The sequence below is a fragment of the Pristiophorus japonicus genome, chromosome 3 (genome assembly GCF_044704955.1).
Source record: "Pristiophorus japonicus isolate sPriJap1 chromosome 3, sPriJap1.hap1, whole genome shotgun sequence".
Taxonomy (NCBI): Eukaryota; Metazoa; Chordata; class Chondrichthyes; family Pristiophoridae; genus Pristiophorus; species Pristiophorus japonicus.
In genome coordinates, this window is record NC_091979.1 from 59,338,712 (window position 1) to 59,361,972 (window position 23,261).

At 42.6% G+C, this 23,261-nt stretch overlaps 1 protein-coding gene across 1 annotated transcript in view; it reads left to right on the forward strand.

Moving 5' to 3' along the window:
* Positions 1-23,261, forward strand: part of LOC139253819 (low-density lipoprotein receptor-related protein 1-like) — a 2,398,725-nt gene that overhangs the window by 996,636 nt on the left and 1,378,828 nt on the right. The window contains exon 12 of the mRNA XM_070873585.1: positions 22,615-22,851. Within this exon, the coding sequence (XP_070729686.1) occupies positions 22,615-22,851 (237 nt within the window). The remainder of the gene's footprint in view (positions 1-22,614; positions 22,852-23,261) is intronic.

Sequence of the window (23,261 nt, forward strand, 5' to 3'; positions counted from 1 at the left end):
ACTCTGCAGCCTCATAGCATCCTCCTCGCAGCTCACACTGCCACCCAACTTCGTGTCATCTGCAAATTTGGAGATACTACATTTAATCCCCTCGTCTAAATCATTAATGTACAATGTAAACAGCTGGGGCCCCAGCACAGAACCTTGCGGTACCCCACTAGTCACTGCCTGCCATTCTGAAAAGTACCCATTTACTCCTACTCTTTGCTTCCTATCTGACAACCAGTTCTCAATCCACGTCAGCACACTACCCCCAATCCCATGTGCTTTAACTTTGCACATTAATGCTTTAACTTTGCACATTAGTCCTGGGAGTTTCGTATTCCATTAAAGGGATCTAACTTTAATCAGAAGAGGGAGTCTTGCTCCGTAGCCAGGTTGGGCTCTGACTCCAGATTTGCACTGCAACTTTAGCTTGATGCAATGTGAAATTGTTTCACACTACCACTTCTAGCAGTTTGATTCTCCTTTGAAGTAAGTATTGTTAATCACGCATTAGGGATGAAATGATATTAACACAATTGTAGTTTATTGTTCATTCAGATTAAGTACTGACATGAATATTGAATAGTTAATAAATAATCTATGAAAAAAAATGATCAATAGTTTACAACAAGATCCGTAATAGTGTGATCAATACTAAACTGTTCATTTCCTATTATAATATTTTACGACACCCTAATAAGGGGATATCAATATTATTGACAATTCAGTAAACTCAAAGGAAGGGCCACTCACCATTCTCCAACACATGACAACGCTGCCTGCCACTTATCAGGTTTACATTTTATTAACTTGCCTACATTCATGCTTTACTCAATGTAAAAAAAGAGAGGAAATTAGTCTAAGAAAGAAATAAAATAAACCGTTGATATAGCCAAGTGGTTCAGCAGTGTAATAGGAACAGGCCACATGGGATCAGATATAACAGGAAAGCCGATAAACAATGAATGGCTGGCAATGAAGGGATTATGCATACAGATATTACTTGGAAACTGGGGAATTGCTTTGTTTTCTAGATTAACAAAACAGTAAAGCCCCAGCTTACTTGGTGAGTGTCATTTTCCAGTGCTGGTCACAGAAATCTTTTAAATTCTCTAATAGCCTCTTTGTATTGTCACTACAGAAACATTGATCACCACATCTTTCTATAGCCTCTCCAAATCATCCACCCTTGTCTGCCCATCCTTTCCAGCATAAGTAAATTGACTCAGTTAAACTGCAGGAATAACATATTAATTGCTTGTTTTGTTTTTTCTTTGAGTTGAATGTGCTGATCAAGGGTAGGGATGTCAGTTCAGTAATTGCAACACTTTTTACACTTGGGTACAGAAAAGGACTCCAGGTTCCATTCCTTTCATCTGCCCTTCAAGAACAATTGAAAGCTGTAGGTGCACTGGGTTTGCTAGTCTCATTAGTGTGGGCTGTAACACTACAGGTCAGAATATTTTGTCACACCACTGTTTGCTGTTATCATGGCCACTCGACCAACTATTGCACTGTATGTGATAAATAACAAAGAGTTTTCTGAAGAAATTTCATCTTGGTTGCAATGGATTTTAAATGGAATAATTCCAACCAGGGTTTAATGCCTCCCAATTGTGCAAACCTCTTTCTGTCCAATTACAATTCCATGCTTATTGGTCTTGACGTGTGATAAAAGAATATTGTTACCCAGTGGTACAGTATATATGCACTCATTTCTCTCGTATGTGCATTTGAAACTTTCACTGGACAGTGTTTTTTGCCCCTTTCAGATGAGACGTTAAACCGAGGCATCATCTGCTCTCTCAAGTGAACGTAAAAGATCCCATGATACTATTTCAAAGTATCCTGGCCAATATGTATCCCTCAATCAACATAACAAAAAAACAAATTACCTGGTCATTATCACATTGCTGTTTATGGGAGCTTGCTTGTGTGCAAATTGGCTGCAGCGTTTCCTACTTTACAACAGTGACTGCACTCCAAAAAGGTATTGAATTGGCTGTAAAGCGCTTTGAGATGTCCGGTGGTCATGAAAAGCACTATATAAATCCAAACCTTCCTTTCTTTCCTTCTTCAAACCATGACTTCTACGGACATTATCTTCTCTTTCCATCGACTTGTGTGTGAACGTTTTCCATCTCTGATATGCACTGCAAAGCTGGAACAGGACATCTTTGCCTGTCAACTCCATATCAGACAAAATTCTTGAAGAATTTAATCAGTGGTGTAGCTAGCTGTCCATAAGGGGCCGACAGGTGCAACACATCTTAAATACCCAGATCCTTTTCTCATCACTCATCTTCAGCAGCCGGCTCTCCGTGCTAATAGGAAAAATTCCATACTCATTTAAAAAAAAAAGTTTTGTACACATTGTCCTTCCAGATGACACTTAAATCACTATCCACTGATCCAATAGTGGTTTAATATAGAAAAACGCCATTTTACTACTGTGCTCCATCACTGTAGCTTCATTTATTGAGAAACATTAGTGAATGGCCAGTGGCCATACTGCTGAGGTAAATGGCAGAGGCGAGTTATGGATCGTTGCTCTCAATATCACGGCAGCATTTGACTTGAGTATGAGCCTAAGGAGCTCTGGTAAAACTGAGCACAATAGGAGTTGAACTAAGGAAGTAAAGGCTGGTATCAAATTGAAAACAATGGTATACAATGTTGCGAAGAATAGTTGAAGGCCAAAGGATTGGGTAATTTTTAGAAACCAGCAAAGGACGACTAAAAAAACTATAAAAAGAGAGAGGATAGTTTATGAGAGTAAACTGGCAAGAAATATAAAAACAGACAGTAAGAGATTCTACAGGTATATAAAAAGGAAGAGAGTAGCTAAAGTAAATGTCGGACCCTTAGAGGATAAGTCTGGGGAATTAATAATGGGAAACAGGGAAATGGCAGAGACATTGAACAAATATTTTGTATCGGTCTTCACGGTAGAAGACATTAAAAACATCCCAATAATTGATAATCCTGGGGCTATTGGGAGGGGGGATCTTAAATCAAGCACTATCACTAGAGAAAAAATACTAGGCAAACTAATGGGACTAAAGGTGGACAAGTCCCCTGGACTTGATGGCCTGCATCCTAGTGTCTTAATAAAAGTGGCTGCAGAGATAGTGGATGCATTGGTTGTAATCTACTAAAATTCCCTGGATTCTGGAGAGGTCCCAGCGGATTGGTAAACCGCAAATGTAACGCCCCTATTTAAGAAAGGAGAGAGACAGAAAGCAGGAAACCATAGATCAGTTAATCTAATATCTGTCATTCAGAAAATGTTGGAGTCCATTATTGAGGAAATAGTAGCAGGGCATTTAGAAAATCATAAGTTAAGCAGAGTCAACCTGGTTTTAAGAAAGGGAAATTGTGTTTGAAAAATGTGTTGGAGTTCTTTGAGGATGTAACGAACAGGGTGGATAAAGGAAAACCAATAGATGTTGTGTATTTGGATTTCCAGAAGGCATTCGATAAGATGCCGCATAAAAGATTACTGCACATGATAAGAGCTCACGGGATTGGGGGTAATATATTAGCATGGATAGAGGATTGGCTAACTAACAGAAAACAGAGAGTCATGATAAATGGGTCAGTTTCAGGTGGCAAATTGTAACTTAGTAGGGTGCCACAGGAATCAGTGGTGGGGTCTCAACTATTTACAATCTATATTAATGACTTTGATGAAGGGACCGAGTGTAATGTAGCCAAATTTGCTGATGATACAAAGATAGGTGGAAAAGCAATGTGTGAGGAGGACACAAATAATCTGCAAAGTGTTATAGATAGGTTAAGTGAGTGGACAAAAATTTGACAGATGGAGTAAAATGTGGGAAAATGTGAGGTTATTCACTTTGATAGGAAAAAATTAAAAAGCAACTTATTATTTAATTGGGGAGCAATTACAAAATGCAGTGGTATAGAGGGATCTGGGGGACCTTGTACATGAAACACAAACAGTTAGTATGCAGGTACAACGAGTAATTACAAAGGTAAATGGAATGTTGGCCTCCAATGCATGGGGGATAGAGTATAAAAGTAAGGATGTCCTGCTACAACTGTAGAGGATATTGGTGAGACCACACCTGGAGTACTGTGTACAGTTTTAGTCTTACTTAAGGAGGGATATACTTGCATTGGAGGCTGTTCAGAGAAGGTTCACAAGGTTGATTCCTGAGATGAACAGGTTGTCTTATGAAGAATGGTTGAATAGGTTTTGCCTATACTCATTGAAGATTAAAAGTAATTTTATTGAAACATATAGATTCTGTGGGGGCTTGACAAAGTAGATGCAGAGAGGATGTTTCCTCTCGTGGGGGAATCTAGAACTATGGGCCATAGTTTCGGAATAAGGAGTCACCCATTTAAAATGGAAATGAGGAGGAATTTCTTCTCTCTGAGTGACATGAATCTTTTGAAATCTAGCCCAGAGAGCTGTGGAGGCAGGGTTATTGAATATATCTACGGTGGAGATAGACAGATTATTGAAAGATTAAAGGAGTCAAGGGTTATGGGAAGTGGGCAGGGAGATGGAGATGAGATCAGCCATGGTCTTATTGAATGACGGAGCAGGCTCGAGGGGCCAAACAATAATAATAATAACTTTTATTTATATCGAGCCTTTAACATAGTAAAATGTCCCAAGGTGCTTCACATCAGTGCTACAAGAAAAATAGAGCAACAGCAGAAGAAATTAAAGCAGATGATCAAAAGCTTGTTTAAAGAGATAGGTTTTAAGGAGGAAAGAGAGGTAGAGAGGCGTAGAGGTTTAGGGAGAGTGTTCCAGAGTTTAAGGCACAGGCAGCTGAGCGATTATAATGAGGAATGTTCAAGGGGAACCAGAATTTGAGGAGCCAGACATCTTGTGGGATTGTGAGGCTGAAAATGATTACAGAGATATGGAGGGGCAAGGCCATGGAGTGATTTGTAAACAAGGATGAGAATTTTGAAATCAAGGTGTTGTTTAACTGTGAGCCAATGTAGGTCAGCAAGCACAGGGGTGATAGGTGATCTTGACTTGGTGCGTGTTAGTACACGGGCTGCTGAGTTTTGGATGACTTCAAGTTTACGTAGTGTGGAAAGTGGAAGGCCGGCCAGGAGTGAGTTGCAGTAGCCAAGTCTAGAGGTAACAAAGGCATGAATGAGGGTTTCAGCAGCAGAAGAGCTGAGGCAGGGGCGGAGGCGGGCAATGATACGGAGGTGGAAAAAGGCGGTTTTAGATATGCCACGGATATGATGGTGGGAACTAATTTCAGGGTCAAATATGACACCTAAGTTGCGAACAGTCGTGTTCACCCTCAGATTGATGCTAGGGAGAGGGATGGAGTCAGTGGTTAGTAACGCAGTTTGTAGCAGGGACTAAAGATAATGGCTTCAGTCTTCCCAATATTTAATTGGAGAAAATTTCTGCTCATCCAGTAATGGATGTCGGACAAGCAATCTGGCAATTTAGATACCAAGCAGGGGTCGACATAAGTGGTGGATAGGTAGAGCTGGGTGTCATCTGTGTATATGTGGAAACTGTCTCCGTGTTTTCAGATGATATCGCCAAGGGGCAGCATACAGATGAGAAATAAGAGGGGACCAAGGACAGATCCTTGGGGGACACCAGATGTAACGATGCAGGAGTGGGAAGAGAAGCCATTGCAGAAGATTTTCTGGCTACGATTAGATAGATAAGAATGGAAACAGGCGAGTGCAGTTCCACCTAGCTGGACATTGGTGGAGAGGCGTTGAAGGTGGATGGAGCGTTAAACTGTGTAAAAGGCTGCCGACAGCTCCAGAAGGATGAGATGGGATAGTTTACCTTTGTCACAGTCACAAAGGATGTAATTTGTGACTTTGATGAGAGCAGTTTCAATACTGTGGCTGGGGCAAAAGCCAGATTGAAGGGATTGAAACATTGAATTCATGGCAAGATGATCACGGATTTGGGAGGCAACAACGCGTCCAAGTACTTTGGACAGGAAAGGGAGGTTGGAGGTGGGGCGAGCAAAGTGGGGTCAAGGGTTAGTTTTTTGAGGAGAGGGGTGATGACAGCAGATTTGAAGGAGAGGGGAACAGTACCTGAGGAGAGAGAACCGTTAACAATGTTGGCTAACGTGGGTTAGGCCAAAAAAGGAAGTTGGGTGGTCAGCAGTTTAATGGGAATAGGTTCAAGAGAGCAGGAAGCGGGTCTCATGGACAAGATGAGTTTGGAGAGATTAAGAGGGGAGATCAAAGAGAAACTCGAGAAAGATATGAGTTTAGTGCTCAGGCAGGTGGGAGCGTCACATGAAGTTAGGTGAACTTCTAGGTGAAGGAAGGGAACTCGTAGAGGCAGCTGATCAGGTGGTCTCAATCTTTGAGACAAAGAAGTCCATGAGCTCCTCACGCTTGTTGTTGGAGGTGTGTGTGATGGTGACAGGGGAGAGGGGTTTAAGGAGACAGTTAGCAGTAGAGAATAGTAGCCTGGGGTTATTTTTGCAATCCAGAATGAACCTGGAGTAATGAGCAGTTTTTGTAGACAAAAGTAAGAACGGATAGTGTTTTGGTAGTGTTTTATGTGTTCGAGCCAGTTCTGGCGGTGAATGGCTAAACCAATTGTCTGCCACATCCATTCAAGTCTGCACCCTTTTGACTTGAGAGAGCGAAAATAAAGGCTGTACCAGGGGGAATATAAGGGTGGGAGAGAGTAATCATTTTAATAGAGATTTGGGCATCAAAGGTGGTAGTGAGGGTGTGGTTGAGCAGATCGATGGCTGAAGAAAGGTCATTGTTAAAAGAGGGCCAAAGGTTGAACTTTGAGTTGATAAGTGCAGTTTTAATAGAGTTTGGAGAAAGCTTTTTCCAGGGGCAGATGCAGAATGAAGTAAGTTTGGATTGGGGAAGGGGAATATGGGTCGATAATGATACTAGGAAATGGTCAGAGATGGCTTCATCTTTAATTGATGTGACTGGAATAGAAAGGCCACGAGAAATTGCAAGGTCAATGGGATGGCCGTGAATATGGGTTGAGGAATTTACATGGAGGGAGAGATTAAGGGAGGATAGGTGAACTCAGAGGAGAGAAAGCAAGATGAGTTGAGATGGAGTTTGAAGTCACCGAGAATGAGAAGTCGCTTGGTGCAATGCCTACGGGAGGAAAGCAGTGAGGATATAACCGTGATAAAGTTTTTATCATATTTGGGTGGGCGGTAGAGAACGAGAATTTTGAATGAGAGGTTAGAGGGATGGAATAAAATGTTCAAAAGATTAGAAAGTGCTGGAGGAGTAGGGGGACTGACCAAGATATGATTTAATGACGAGAGCTATACTCTCTCCACGGTGGTCTGGGCAGGGTAAGTGGTGGAAGGTACAGTTGGGAATGGAGGCTTCAATTAAAGGAAGTGTGTCATTATCCTTTAGCCAAGTTTCAGTTAGTGCCATGATGCCACGCTAAGGTCATGGATGGCAAGGGTCTTGTTTGAAAGTGAACGGACATTTTGTAAGGAGATTTTGAGATCATCCGTGATGGCTGATCTACTACCAGAATATACACGGTCATTGGTTGGAGAAATGAGTTGGACGGGGAAGAGATTTGCAAGGTTAGTCTTCCTGGGGCAAGCTGGGCAGTAAGATCAGTGAGACATTAGGATGGGACAGTTGGGGCTGCTGCTTTTGAGGAGGCAGCGACGGTTGCCAAGGTGGGCCCTTCGGAGAATGCCAAGAGAGGCACAGAGAGAAGCAACAGGCTTGTCTAAAGGGAGTCAAGCTTGGGACAGCGGTAGGAGAGTAGGAAAGTTGTAGAGTAATGAATTCTAGGCGTAGGGATTTTAGAGGACAGAGTATATGAGAGAGGATGAATGAGAGGTGGCATGTCGACTATAGAAATTGACCAGGGAGCGAAAGAGAGAAAAATAAACGGGAGAAGTGTAAAAAGGAATCAATGGCTCGGGTCTGAAGCGGCAGCCAAAATGCGCACCCGAATAGATACAAGCAAGAAAAAAGAGAAATTCAATTTACACGGTAAACACAATAACAATTCTACAATAGCAGAATCAGTAAATTAAGATGAAATATATTAAATAAAATTAAATACATACAATAATCATAAATTAAGTTAAAATTAGAAATTCAGGAACTGAAGCAAAGTAAATCGGTTATTAGCTGTCTTTAAAATGTATTCCCTGTCCATTGATTCAATTAATGGTCTACTCCTGCTCCTAGTTCTTATGTTCTTATGAAGAGAAAACCTTCCAGTGGTTGGCATCATACCTGACACAAATTAAATAGGTGTTGGTTGTCGGATGCCAATACTTGCAACTCCAGTACAATGCTACAGTCATCATCATCATCATCATAGGCAGTCCCTCAAAATCGAGGAAGACTTGCTTCCACTCTAAAAGTGAGTTCTCAGGTGACTGTACAGTCCAATACAGGAATTACAGTCTCTGTCACAGGTGGGATAGACAGTCGTTGAAGGAAAGGGTGGGTGGGAGTCTGATTTGCCGCACGCTCCTTCCGCTGCCTGCGCTTGTTTTCTGCATGCTCTCAGTGACGAGACTCGAGGTGCTCAGCACCCTCCCGGATGCTCTTCCTCCACTTAGGGCGGTCTTTGGCCAGGGACTCCCAGGTATCGGTTGGTGGGGATGTTGCACTTTATCAAGGAGGCTTTGAGGGTGTCCTTGAAACGATTCCTCTGCCCACCTGGGGCACGCTTGCCGTGTAGGAGTTCCGAGTAGAGTGCTTGCTTTGGGAGTCTTGTGTCGGACATGCGGATGATGTGGCCCACCCAACGGAGCTGGCTGAATGTGGTCAATGCTTCGATCCTGCGGATGTTGGCCTGATCGAGAACACTGATGTTGGTGTTTCTATCCTCCCAGGGGATTTGCAGGATCTTGCGGAGACAGCATTGGTGGTATTTCTCCAGATTTGAAGAGTCTACTGTATATGGTCCATGCCTCTGAGCCATATAGGAGGGCTGGTATCACGACAGCCCTGTAGACCATAAGCTTGGTGCTGGATTTGAGGTCCTAGTCTTTGAACACTCTCTTCCTCAGGCGACCGAAGGCTGCACTGGTGCACTGGAGGCGGTATTGTACCTCGTCGTCGATGTCTGCCCTTGCTGATAGTCGGCTCCTGAGGTATGGAAAGTGGTCCACATTGTCCAAGACCGTGCCGTGGATTTTGATGACCGGGGGCAGTGCTGTGTGGCGGGGTCAGGTTGGTGGAGGACCTTTGTCTTATGGATGTTACATAGAAACATAGAAAATAGGTGCAAGAGTAGGCCATTCGGCCCTTCGAGCCTGAATCACTATTCAATAAGATCATGGCTGATCATTCCCTCAGTACCCCTTTCCTGCTTTCTCTCCATACCACTTGATCCCCTTAGCCATAAGGGCCATATCTAACTCCCTCTTGAATATATCCAATGAACTGGCATCAACAACTCTCTGCGGCAGGGAATTCCACAGGTTAACAACTCTCTAAGTGTAAGGCCAAGCTTTCGTACGCCTCGGTGAAGATGTTGACGATGGCTTGGAGTTCAGCCTCTGAATGTGTGCAGACGCAAGCATCGTCCATGTACTGTAGTTCGATAGCAGATGATGGGATGGTCTTGGATCTGGCCTGGAGGTGACGAAGGTTATACAGGTTCCCACTGGTTCTATAGTTTAGTTCCACTCCAGCGGGGAGCTTGTTGAGCGTGAGTTGGAGCATTGTAGTGAGGAAGATCGAGAAGAGGGTTGGCGCGATGACTCAACCCTGCTTGACCTCGGTCCGGACGTGGATTGGGTCTGTGGTGGATCGGTTGGTCAGGATCACGCTTGCATGTCGTCGGGGAGCAGGCGGAGTATGGCGACAAACTTTTGGGGGCAGTCGAAACGGAGGAGGACGCTCCATAGTCCCTTGCGGTTAACAGTGTCAAAGGCCTTTGTGAAGTCAAAGAAGTCCATATACAAGGGTTGGTGCTGTTCCCTGCATTTCTCTTGCAGTTGTCCATTGTACCCCGTAGTGGACGGTATCCGCATTGTGACTCTGGGAGGAGCTCTTCAGCCACAGGGAGAAGACGGTTGAGGAGGATTCCAGTGATGACTTTTCCAGTGGCCGACAAGTGGGAGATTCCTCTGTAGTTGCCGCAGTCGGATTTGTCCCCTTTTTTATAGATGGCGACCTTTGAATGCTACAGTAGTTCCTCAGGGAAGTATCCTTGGCTCAGCCATCATTAGTTGATCTACAATGAGATACTTTCTATCAGAAGGTCAGGAGTGGGGCTGTACATTTACCATTCCACAGAGTTCAGCATCATTTACAACTCTTCAGATGTAGAAGTAGCTCTTGTAAGTCTACAGTAGGAACTGGACAACATCCAGGCTTCGGCTAACGTGACAGGAAATAAAAATGGAAAATGTTGGAAATACTCAGCAGGTCAGGTAGCAAGTGAGGAGAGAGGAACAGAGTTCACGTTTCACGTTCATGATCTTTTGTCAGAACTGACAAAAGTTAGAAATGTACCAGATTTTGTACAGTACTTTGCATCAATGTTTTCCAAGGAAGAGGACTTTGCCAAACCTACATTAAACAAGGAGGTTGTCGGAATATTGGGTGAGATAAAAATAGGTAAAGAGGAAGTACTCGAAATGCTGGTGGTACTTAAAGTGAATAAGATACCCAGTCCAGATGATAGGTAACCGAGGCAAGTCAGGGTAGAAATTGCAGATGGGCTGGTCACCATTTTCCAATCCTCTTTAGCTACAGAGGTGGTACCAGAGGACTGAATAATTGCAAATGTTACAATTTTGTTCAAAAAAGGGGAGAGGGATAAATCTGGCAATTTCAGGCCAGTCACTTTAAAGTTAGTGCTGGGGAAGCTTTTAGAAACAATAATCTTGGAAAACATTAACAGCCTCTTGGACAAGCATGGATTAATAAAGTAGAGACAGCACAGATTTGTTAAGGCAAATCATGTTTGGCTAACTTGATTGAGTTTTTTGATGAGGCAACAGAGAGGATCGATGAGGGCAGTGCAGTTGATGTTGCGTATATGGACTTTCAAAAGGCATTTGATAAAGTACCACATAATAGACTCCCCTCCTTCCCCATTTCCTGCTCCTTTTCCCTCTCCCTCTTCTTCTCCCTCTCCTCTCCTCCTCCTCCTCCCCCCTCTCCCTCTTCCTTTTCTTGGCCAACCACTGGCTGCATTTCTTGGGTTTGTGAAATGAGGACGGCACAAGGGTAGAGTTGTGATGAGGGGAGGGCAGGAAAGCAAGAGGTGCATTCCAGAAGGAGGGTAATGTATGAGGATACCAGAATCTTGTATCCTTTCGGCCCCACTGCTGGCCAAGGGCTCAGCCATGCCCCTGCCAAGAATCTCCTTCAAGGGGGTGAGGTGAGGCTAGGAATGGGAGATATGCCTCGTGATTGGTACAGATTGTTGATGGGTGTGTTTTGCAATGCGAGGCTAGTGGTGCTGTTGGTAGAAGATAGCTTTTGAAGATGTATTCACTGATCTTGACCAGTGGTTCTGAGGTCATGATGCTTCTTTGGACATTGGAGCCAGATGGTGGGGGCAACACTGCTGGCAGTGATGGCCTCGGTGATGTGGACACAAAGTCTTCTTTCTGGAGGGCCTCCTGACCCCTGTGGGTAAATGACCTCTCTAGCAGCGTTGATCCCCTGCACAAAGCTGGAGTGCTGTGCACGAGACCCTGGGTGCCCCTTCCCTGGTTTGCTAAGCCATTTGTATTTGTGCTGAAGCATTTTTCCCATTTTTTGAGGTTCAAAAGGGAATTCAGCTTTAAGTGTTAATGACTCCCACTTGCGACATCTTTTTAATGTACATTTTTTTTTAAAGGCAGGAAGGGCTGAAAACTGCATTTTTTTCACTTCATTTGAATTTTCATTCTGAATGCGTGGCCCTTTTAATTCATAGCTCTTTTAATTGTCCACAATTACGTGTGAAATCCACAGCCTCGCTCCCAGAGGCTGTTAGAAGCTGGAATCCCAGTGCAAATATTTCTCCTGCAGTGCTTTGTCCATTTTCAGCGGCCAGTAACACGAGTTGCCGGTGAGGCCGGCAATTCTCGTGGCGGCCACAAATTTTTCCCCCTATGACTCTGTAAGCAAATACAGAGGCAGGGAAGGTGGGGAGCGGAAGGAAAAAAAATGAAGGTCTGTGACAGGGTGGAAGGCAGGAGTGATTAAATGACAAATGGGATAATATACAAAGAAAAGTCAGTGGTAAATGGGACAAGTAAAGAAACAAAAGATGGGGCTAGGTCTGTAAATGGCAACAGCAGAACCAATACCAACACCTTTTGTCAGAAAAATGGCAGCAGTGGTTATGATCTGAAATTGTTGATCTCAATGTTGTAAAGTGCCCAATCAAAAGATGAGGTGCTGTTCTTTGAGCTTCCATTGAGCTTCATTTGAATAGTGTAGGAGGCTGAGGTCAGAGTGGCAGGTAATGCTGGTCATTTAGGTGCCAGATAATGACCATCTCCAACATAGAAGCCAAACACCTCCTTTGGCCTATAATAGCACCAATATTACTAAGTCCCCCATCATCAATATCATGGGAGTCTGCATTGGCCAGAAGCTTAACTGGACTAATCATTTCAACTCATTACCTGCAAGAGCAGGGCAGAATGATCAGCACTCTGTAATTAGTGGCTTGTCTCATGACCCTACTCCCGCAAAGCCTTTCCATCATCTACAAGACTCAAGTCAAGAGTACGATGGAACTTTCACCCCTTGCTTAGATGGGTGCAGCTACAATAGCATGCAAAAACTTTAACACCATGCAGGACTTCATTGAGCACTTCACTTAACATAGAAACATAGAAAATAGGTGCAGGAGTAGGCCATTCGCCCTTCTAGCCTGCACCACCATTCAATGAGTTCATGGCTGAACATGCAACTTCAGTACCCCATTCCTGCTGTCTCGCCATACCCCTTGATCCCCCTAGTAGTAAGGACTTCATCTAACTCCTTTTTGAATATATTTAGTGAATTGGCCTCAACAGCTTTCTGTGGTAGAGAATTCCACAGGTTCACCACTCTCTGGGTGAAGAGGTTTCTCCTCATCTCGGTCCTAAATGGCTTACCCCTTATCCTTAGACTGTGACCCCTGGTTCTGGACTTCCCCAACATTGGGAACATTCTTCCTGCATCTAACCTGTCTGAACCCGTCAGAATTTTAAACGTTTCTATGAGGTCCCCTCTCATTCTTCTGAACTCCAGTGAATACAAGCCCAGTTGATCCAGTCTTTCTTGATAGGTCAGTCCCGCCATCCCGGGAATCAGTCTGGTGAACCTTCGCTGCACTCCCTCAATAGCAAGAACATCCTTCCTCAAGTTAGGAGACCAAAACTGTACACAATACACCAGGTGTGGCCTCACCAAGGCCCTGTACAACTGTAGCAACGCCTCCCTGCCCCTGTACTCAAATCCCCTCACTATGAAGGCCAACATGCCATTGCTTTCTTAACCGCCTGCTGTACCTGCATGCCAACCTTCAATGACTGATGCCCCTGGGTGCCCCTGGCATTGGATTCAGTATCCATCACCAGCAAATTGTAGCTGCAGTATGTATTATCTACAGGATGCACTGCAGCAACTCACCCAGTTTACTTTGGCAACATCTCCCATGACCTCTACCACCAAGGAGGAGAACGAAAGCAATGCCATGGGAACACCATTACCTCTGAGTTTCACTACATCCTGACCTAGACATATATCATTGTTTATTCATTGTTGCTGAGACAAAATCTTCTTCTACATCCTGTTAAAAGAAAAAGCACCACAGCTGTTGAAACCGCAACACCATCGGTGCACCAGTGTATGAATATACTTACATTTAACACATGTCCTTATTTCCAAAGTGAGGTTGTGAGTTTAATGTCAAGTTGTACCCAAAGTCTGAGTAGTTTTGTGCTTTCTGTTTGTGATCACGAGGAAACAAAGATAAGATTGCCTGAAGTATTTTTGTATAAGACTCACATTTGACAGAGAAGGGATATTTTCTGTGACAAAAAATAAGCAGTTTGTCTATGATGTATGGTGGTATTGGCTCTTTCTTTCTATCATGGTACATATAGGGTTTAAAACCATGTTCAGGCACAGAAAATGGCTCAACTTGTTTTTCTATAATAGCCCTGGAATATGGATATCATATCTGGTCAAATATCTGATGGAGATTTTATGCCTCTCAATTGAAATACAAACATCCTGTGTGTTTTCTTTTGAGTATATATTTTATTGACAGCTCTATTTGAGTTTGGAATACACAGTTACATTTTCTTTGTCCCAACAAATTTTGAACATCCTGTTTTGTTTCAATTAAGTAACAATATATGGCCATCAGAGAGATGGGCCAGAGACTCAGTGCAAGATTGGTTAGCAATCTGTCACATAAGGTGACCTTGAGCCAGTTGCAGCTCACATCAAAGTTTAATATAGCAGATGCAATGGTTATTTTTTCTTTTGAGGAGAAATTGTTCAGCTTGTAGCTACTGTACTGTATGTTCACTTATCCATTTACTATTTAATAAATCTGTTTGGCAGTTTATAGCCCAAGCCATGGTCTAGTGCAGATTTTATTCTACCGACTTCCAAAATCAAGGGGCACAAAATATAACCAGTAAGTAGACGTGCAGTGATGAAGGTATTCTATTTGAGCCCTGGATCTGGTGCGAATTATACAGATATTGGGCAGGTAAAGGTTCCCTCCAGTTCGTAAGTAATGAGGTCTCACCTATCGGAGTTGTCTGAGAGGCTGAACTGAAGAAAATTATCTGAATAAAACCCAAAATAATAACATAGTTTGTGATGGATTAAAATCTAACTTTCCACAAGTGAGTGGTGGCCGGTGTATAGCAACTGTGCCACCTCATTGCTAGTACGCCAAGACCTCATCAAGGTAGTTTAACACATTTATTGCAAATATTAACAACTTTAGCAATATCCCACTAAAATTAAAGGTTGAAATAAAAGGGAAGGCTGGGTAGGAAAGGCAAAATTTCACACTGCTAATTGGTGTGGTAGCCATTGAGGTTCTGAGATTGGGTTGAAAGTTTAGTGTTGGAACAATGTAGGAGAAGCTTTGTTCTGCATATATCTATTATACATGACCTGGTAGAGCCAGTTGTTAAGTGGCAGAGTGGAAACATTTTCAATTCCCCAGACAACCTTCATCTTTAAGAGCACAAAAATGGACTAATGCATGTGAATTATATTGATTGATTCACTGACTAAAGAAGTAAAGACCAACAGTAAAAATGTAATGTTCTTTCTTCTGATTTTATGTTTCATTTTTTTATTGCCAAGTTACTGCTGATGCAATTTCAAAGTGCTAGTTACAGGCTTTATACATGATTTCCCTGATTTTAATCCACTGTGAAGGTATTATATCATCTGGATAATTTGTACACTACAGCTGCAACTCTGATTATCGAAAATCATATGAAATCATATCACTCTAGAGAAGTGTGAGGTAATGTGTTTGCGGAAGGCTAACTAGGCAATGGAATGCACAATAAAAGGTAGGACACTGAGAAGTGTAGAAGAACAGAGGGACCTTGGAGTACATGTCCACAGATCCTTGAAGGTAGCAGGACAGGTAGATAAGGTGGTTAAGAAGGCCTACGGGATACTTTCATTTATTCACCGATGCATAGACATAAGAGCAGGGTGATTATGCTTGAATGGTATAAAACACTAGTTAGGCCACAGCTAGAGTATTACATACAGTTCTGGTCACCACATTACTGGAAAGATATGATTGCACTAGAGAATGTACAGGGGAGATTTACAAGGCTGTTGGCAGGACTGGAGAATTTTAGCTATGAAGAAAGATTGGATCCTCTGGGTCTGCTTTCATTGGAACAGAAGAGGCTGAGGGGAGATTTTATTGAGGTATATAAAATTATGAGGGGCCTAGATAGAGTGGATAGGAAGGATCTGTTCTCTTAGCAGATGGTCAATAACCTGGGTGGGGGGTGTGGGGGGTGGAGCGTGGATTTAAAGTAATTGGTATAAGGATTAGAGAGGAGTTGAGGAAAACTTTTTCCACCCAAAGCGTGGTAGGGGTCTGGATCTCACTGCCTGAATGGATGGTAGAGGCAGAAAGCCAGAAATGCCTTTAAAAAGTACTTGGATATGCACTTGAAGTGCCATAACGTACAAGGCAATGGACCAAGAGTTGGAAAGTTGGATGAGGCTGGATAGCTCTTTTTCAGCTGGCACAGACATGATGGGCCAAGTGGCCTCCTTCTGTGCCATAAATTTCTATGATGCTATGAAACCTGCTTCTATCTGCTGAAAACCGGATGTCTTGAATTCTAAACTCCAGAACTCCAAGGCAAATGACTTTTTAAGAAAAACTCTGGAGTTGTTTTTTCAGCCAATCAGAGGTCAACTTTTGAAAATGGTTCCCGCTTCCAAAAGAATGCTGTAATTCTGCACCCAATGGATAATATATCTTAAAATATATATGTTAAAACTAAATGTTTTAGGTAAATAACATAAGTTGTACAAGAAAAAAAAGTAAAAATAATGTTTTAATTATTTTGAACAAGGTATAACAGTTCCTGTCCCACACAAAGCAAAAGTATTAAACAAATCCTTGCTAATACAGCCAAAAACGTGGACCAAAAACACCCTAGAAGCCTAAAAAAAAACTAACCAGAGACTTACCTTGTTGAATGTAAGTGTTGTGTATGGATATACCCTGTACACTTGATGTACAGTTCCATAAGACCATTGAATGTATCTTCACACTTTATACAATATGCCTGTACCACCAGAGGGTGCAACTGGTGGAGACCTAGAGGTCACCTGTACACTGCAGGTAACCAAGTATAAAAGGGAGCTCACCTTACTGTACCCTCATTCAGGAGCTACAATAAATGGACTAAGGTCACAACAGTTCAAGTACAATACCTTACCTCGTGGAGTCATTATTGTATTAGGCAGTCCCTCCTATCGAGGATGACCCACTTCCACACCAAAAAGGGAGTAGTTCACAGGTGTTTCAATGAGGGACCTGACATTTTGGTCCCAAACTCCATGCTGAAGGGTGGAAGATGCCTGTGCATGGATTCTTTTAACGTGGGGTGGCCGTTGCACACCAGCCACCACACGGGCTTGACAGAGCTAGGTCTTGATCCAGTGGCAAGGATTAATCAAGATGACTGGAGACCAAGCTCTACTAGAGTGCTTACAGACTCAATAGTAAGCATCCTTTGAAATAACTGTTGTGAAGGTTACTTGCTGACTGTTCCCTCCATGATTTGTTGGGTGAATTTAGGAAGTTACATTTTAGGTGCACAGGAACACCAATTTCACAGGGCAGGACCCTTATTAACTTATTTGAGTGATGCCTACATTTCTTTCAGGCGGCTGTGCAGGATGACTATCGAGCGCCCAAACAATATGGCGTCAAGTGTGCTTCTGGCACGGGATATCGTGCTGCAAAATTTCACTTCAAAACACCCGTTTTGGACCAAGAAAACATACCAACATATAACCAACTTTTTACCTCTGTGTTTTTTCTTTGTATACAGATAATGAAACAGTAACATAACTACGTCTAACAACTGACATGTAATAGTAGATTTTGTTTAAATGTCATAATATGCATAAATCTTTAAAACACCAGGGAAATTTAAATGTTCCTAGGCTGTCAGCATATGTGCTTTCCTGATGGCAACTAGTGATTATGCATGTGCCTTGTTTCAGTTGTAAGCTATGCATATGTATTTCATATTACAACTAGTATTTGAGCATATGCTTTTCTCGTCACAGCTGGTAAATGTGCATGTGCTTTCGTCATTCCAACTGATGACTGTGTATGCGGCTTCCTTATTTTAACAAATGTTTTATTCCATGGCCCACAGTGCTAAAATACATTTCTCTAATGTTGCCTTGCTTTCCACTCAGATTTCGTCGATATTCTCAGTACCACTTCACCAGTGCCTGTGTCCTTCTTCTCTTAGCTTATTTCCATCTCTGTAACATCGCCCGTCTCGCCCTTGCCTCAGCTCATCTGCTGCTGAAACCCTCATCCATGCCTTTGTTACCTCTAGACTTGACTATTCCAATGCACTGCTGGCTGGTGCTCCCACATTCTACTGTAAGTGAACTTGAGGCCATCCAAAACTTGGCTGCCCATGACCTAACTCTCACTTAGTCCTGTCCACCCATCACCCCTGTGCTCGCTGACCTGCATTGGCTCCCGGTTAAGCAACACCTCAATTTCAAAATGATCATCCTTGTTTTCAAATCCCTCCATGGCCTCGCCCATCCCTATAACTGTAATCTCCTCCAGCCCCACAACGCCCATCCAATGCCGCCCCCACCCCCTGCCCCCCCCACCAAGATATCTGCGCTCCTCTAATTCTGCCCTTATGAGAATCCCTGATTATAATCGCTTAACCATTGGTGGCCATGCCTTCTGTTGCCCCAGCCCTAATTCTGGAATTCACTGCCTAAACCTCTCTGCCTCTCGACCTATCATTCCTCCTTTAAGATACTCCTTAAAACATACATCTTTGACCAAGCTTTTGGTCATCTGCCCTAATTTCTCCTTATGTGGCTCAGTGTCACATTTTTGTCATAATACTCATGTGAAGCACCTTGGGATGTTTTACTACGTTAAAGGTGCTCTATAAATACAAGTTGTTGTTGGTTTGAATGTCATCAGTAATAAAGTCCTTTGTCCGTCTACCTCTGCCAAATTATGTGCCCTTTTACTAACCGTGCAAACTCTGGTGGGGTCAGCACTGGAGGGCACCAGTGAATGCGGATTACTGGATCACATTCTGAAGACTTTTGGTGTTTAACAACTCCTTTCAGAGGTCCTAAAACATTGAGCTCAATTGTATTATTGTTAACTGCGCTGAAGTAGATCAGACCATGCAGTTAGCATTGTTACACAGTTTGAAGGTGTTTTAAAGACTGAATATAGTTAATTCACTTTGGAAGATGTGGATCAATGTCACAGTACCATTGCACTTTACAGCATACACCATTCAGCCCATTGTGTCTGTGCCGTCCTTTTTGTTACAGCAATGCAAAACTAATCCCAGTGCTCCACTCTCCTTCCGTAGCTTTGTCTGTTCCTCTGCTTCCATGTCAGTATGGCTTGGCACTCTTTACATACACAGACTACTTTCTGGAGGTCCCGACCTGCGAGAGACCATCAGCGGCAGGTTGGGGCTATAAAAGGAGCGCCGAGCGGTACCCATTGGCAGCGTGGAGGCCCCGACCTGCGAGAGACCATCAGCGGCAGGTCGGGGCCATAAAAGTAGCGGCGTGTGGCCATGGGCAGTATGGAGGCATGGCACTACAAGGTACAGCGCGAGCTGGTGCAGGAGGGCAATGACAGCGAAGAATGACGTCAGCAAGGTCCAGGTCGTGGGCAGGTGCAGCAGGAGTGACGAGATCAGGGCGAAGAGCTATGAGAGACTGTGGAGGGATGTGATCGGGGCCCAGGGGAGACATGAGTTCGGGGCCAGAGGCCCAGGGGCAGTACGGGCCAGCCCACACTGTGATATGTGTGCGCACTGGGTCCGTGCAGCAAAGCGGGTCTCCAGTTGTCTTGGGTAATCCTTGCCACTGGACCAAGACCTAGCTCTGTCAAGCCTGTGTGGTGGCTGGTGTGCAACGGTCACCACACGTTTAAAAAAATCCAAGCACAGGCATCTTCCATCCTTGAGGATGTAGTTCAGGCTCTTCTTTTGAAACACCTGTGAACTCATCCTTTGTTTGGCATGGAAGCAATTCATCCTCGTTTCGAGGGACCGCCTATGATGATAATGACTTTCTTTCATTTTAATGACAACAATTCTAACCATTGTGTTACTGTGATGAATATTTGATGGCAATATCTGTTCTTAGTCCTTAATATAAGAACATAAGAACATAAGAAATTGGAGCAGGAGTAGGCCATTTGGCCCCTCGAGCTTGCTCCGCCATTCAATAAGATCATGGCTGATCTGATCCTGGCCTCAACTCCACTTCCCTGCCCATTCCCCATAAACTTTGACTCCCTGATCATTCAAAGATCTGTCCAGCTCCACCTGAAATATATTCAAAGACACAGCCTCCACAGCTCTCTGGGATCGATAATTCCAAAGATTCACGACCCTCTGGGAGAAGAAATTCGTCCTCATTTCCGTTTTAAATGCACCACCCCTTATTCTGAAACTATGCCCCTTAGTTCTAGATTCCCCCATGAGGGAAAACATCCTCTCTGCATCTACCCTGTCAAGCCCCTCAGAATCTGTTTCAATAAGATCACCTCTCATTCGTCTAAACGACAAGGAGTGTCCGCCCAACCTGCTCAACCTTTCTTTATGACAACCTCGTCATCTCAAGAATCAACCTCGTGAACTTTCTCTGAACTGCCTCCATGCAAGTATCTCCTTTCTTAAATAAGGAGACCAAAACTGTACGCACTACTCCAGGTGTGGTCTGACCAATGCCCTGTATAGTTGGAGTAGGACCTCCCTACTTTTATACTCCATCCCCCTTGCAATAAAGGCCAACATTCCATTTGCCTTCTTGATTACATGCTGTACCTGCATGTTAACTTTTTCATTTCATGTACAAGAACCCCCAGATCCCTTTGTACTACATCATTTTGTAATCTCTCCCTATTTATATAATAATTTGCATTTTTTATTTTTCCTACCAAGGTGTATAACCTCACATTTTCCCACATTATAGTCCATCTGCAAAATTTTTGCTCACTTACTTAGCCTATCTATATCCCTTTGTAGATTCTTTGCATCCGCCTCACAACTTGCTTTCCCACATATCTTTGTATCATCAGCAAATTATTAACATAAATTGTAAATAGTTGAGGCACTGATCCCTGTGGCACCCCACTAGTTACAGTTTGCCAACCTGAAAATGACCCATTTATCTCAAATCTCTGTTTTCTGTGAGCTATCCAGTCCTCTATCCATGCTAATATATTACCCCGAACTCCATGAGCTCTTATCTTGTGCAGGAACCTTTTGTGTGGCACCTTATCGAATTCTTTCTGGAAATCCAAATATACGACACCAACTGGTTCTCCTTTATCGACTCTGCTCATAGCACCTCAAAGAACTCCAGCAAATTTGTCAAACATGATTTCCTTTCATAAAACCATGCTGACTCTGCTTGACTGCATTATGATTTTCTAAATGTCCTGCAATAACTCCCTTAATGATGGACTCCAGCATTTTCCCAATGACAGATGTTCGGCTAACTGGTGTTGATGAAATATATGCAGAGAATAACAATTTGTTTCTGCTCCAGCAAAAATTTCAGAATATGATCAGCATTTTAAAAATTTATGTTTCATTAAATGTCAAAAATATTGTCGATGTCCCTTCGACTGACTCAGCAGGTAAATATCCTGGCTAACTTTGGGAGATGGTGTAAAACAGACAATCTCAAATTAGCTGACCATTATACACCACACCCGTTTTCTCTCCATTAGAATCAATAGAAGGTAAAATCAGTGTGGCCTATAATGGGCAGGCAATTCAATATCACCCATTTTAAACTATTGGCAAAAGTTAAGCACTGAAACATTCACAACAGGTAGTTTCCATGTTAACCAATCTCAAAGAAGTGATGAACTGCAACACAGTTGAATCCCAGGTTACAGAGAAAATGTTGGGCCAGAATAATGCTGAGACGAAAGCCTCTAAACACCTTCTCGAAGTGAAAAATAGGAGAATACCTCTTATTCATCGTAATGATCCACTAACTGAACCACATTTCCAGAAATCGCACAGTTAAAAGCCATATCACCAGCAGGTCATTAATTACAGAGAAAGTCAGACTTTTCCTTTTTTTATTAGAGGAGGAATTTCAGGTCACAGGCCACTAACACCTGTTGAACAGCCCTGTTCTTTGTATGTTGACCCCCCACAATCTCACTGTTTATACTCGCCGATTGGAAAAAAAAACGCCTGGGTGACGTAATATATCTTGGCAGCAAGTATAAGTTAGAAGCTCACTCCCTTGGTCAGACAAATGATATCCTACATATATTTCAAAATTCAAGTCAGCCTCCAAGTGACCATTTTTTTTCATTTATTGTGGCAGTGTCGGTTGCTTACATGTGGATGCCTAAATAATCTTTAAACACTTTCATAACATAAAGTAAATAGAAAGTACAAAAGCAAAATCCTGCAGATGCTGAAAATCTGAAATAAAAAGAGAAAATTCTGGAAATACTCAGCAGGTCAAGCAGTACCCGTGGAGAAAATAGCAGAGTTAGTTTCAGGTCGATGAACCTTTGTCACAGAAATTTGTAAATAGAAAGTATATGCTTCAGTACAACAAGGCCAAATACTACTGACATTATTAGCCAAATAAAATGAAACACAGAAACTGGTTGAAGATACAGAAAGAATACAAACAACAAGCCGAAAATATTCCCAACGAAAAACAAATTCTTGGTTTTGGTGATTGCGATATAATTATACGGAGCATCACAATTTATACCCATTTTTAATTGCTTACCTCTATTCTCAGGTTTCATTTCCATCATTAAAGAAAAAGCTAATTGATTGCAGTCATTAACAGCTGTTGTTGAGTGCAACAGAAAGGGGGAAAAAAAGATAAAATTGCATCGTGTCATTTCTTAATCTTTCATTGCAGAACCGAAGAATGAACTGTTCCTGTTTTATGGAAAAGGCCGTCCAGGAATCATTAGAGGAATGGATCTGAATACCAAAGCTGTTGATGAGTATATGATACAAATAGAAAACCTTGTCAATCCACGAGCTCTTGATTTTCATGCAGAAACAAATTACATCTACTTTGCTGACACAACAAGCTTCTTAATTGGACGACAGAAAATCGATGGCACAGGACGAGAGACTATCCTAAAAGATGGTAAGTAAATTGGAATCCTCATGATGCTTGTCTATAATGATAGAGCGAGAACTTTGTAATCGTGTCTGGTTGATGATGCACATCAGTATTCCTACAATTTGTACATATTCTTCTCCATATAGTGTACAATATTGAACAACATTTTGTATTCTACTGGGACAAGCAAATGATAAAAGAATACTTGGAAGCAACTTATTTCTTCTATATGTGGCAGGCATTGGGTGTGCTGTGAGCTATAGTGCAGGACCAAATTTTAACTGTTCTCTCCTCTTAGAAAAAAAGTAAGCTTCTTAGCCCATCGAGTAATTTGTATTCTGAACGACTTGTACTGCAAAAGAATAAGAGACACTAAATAAAGAAATACGGATGAATTCCAAGACTTTATTGTTAAATAAATCCACAATGGTTTA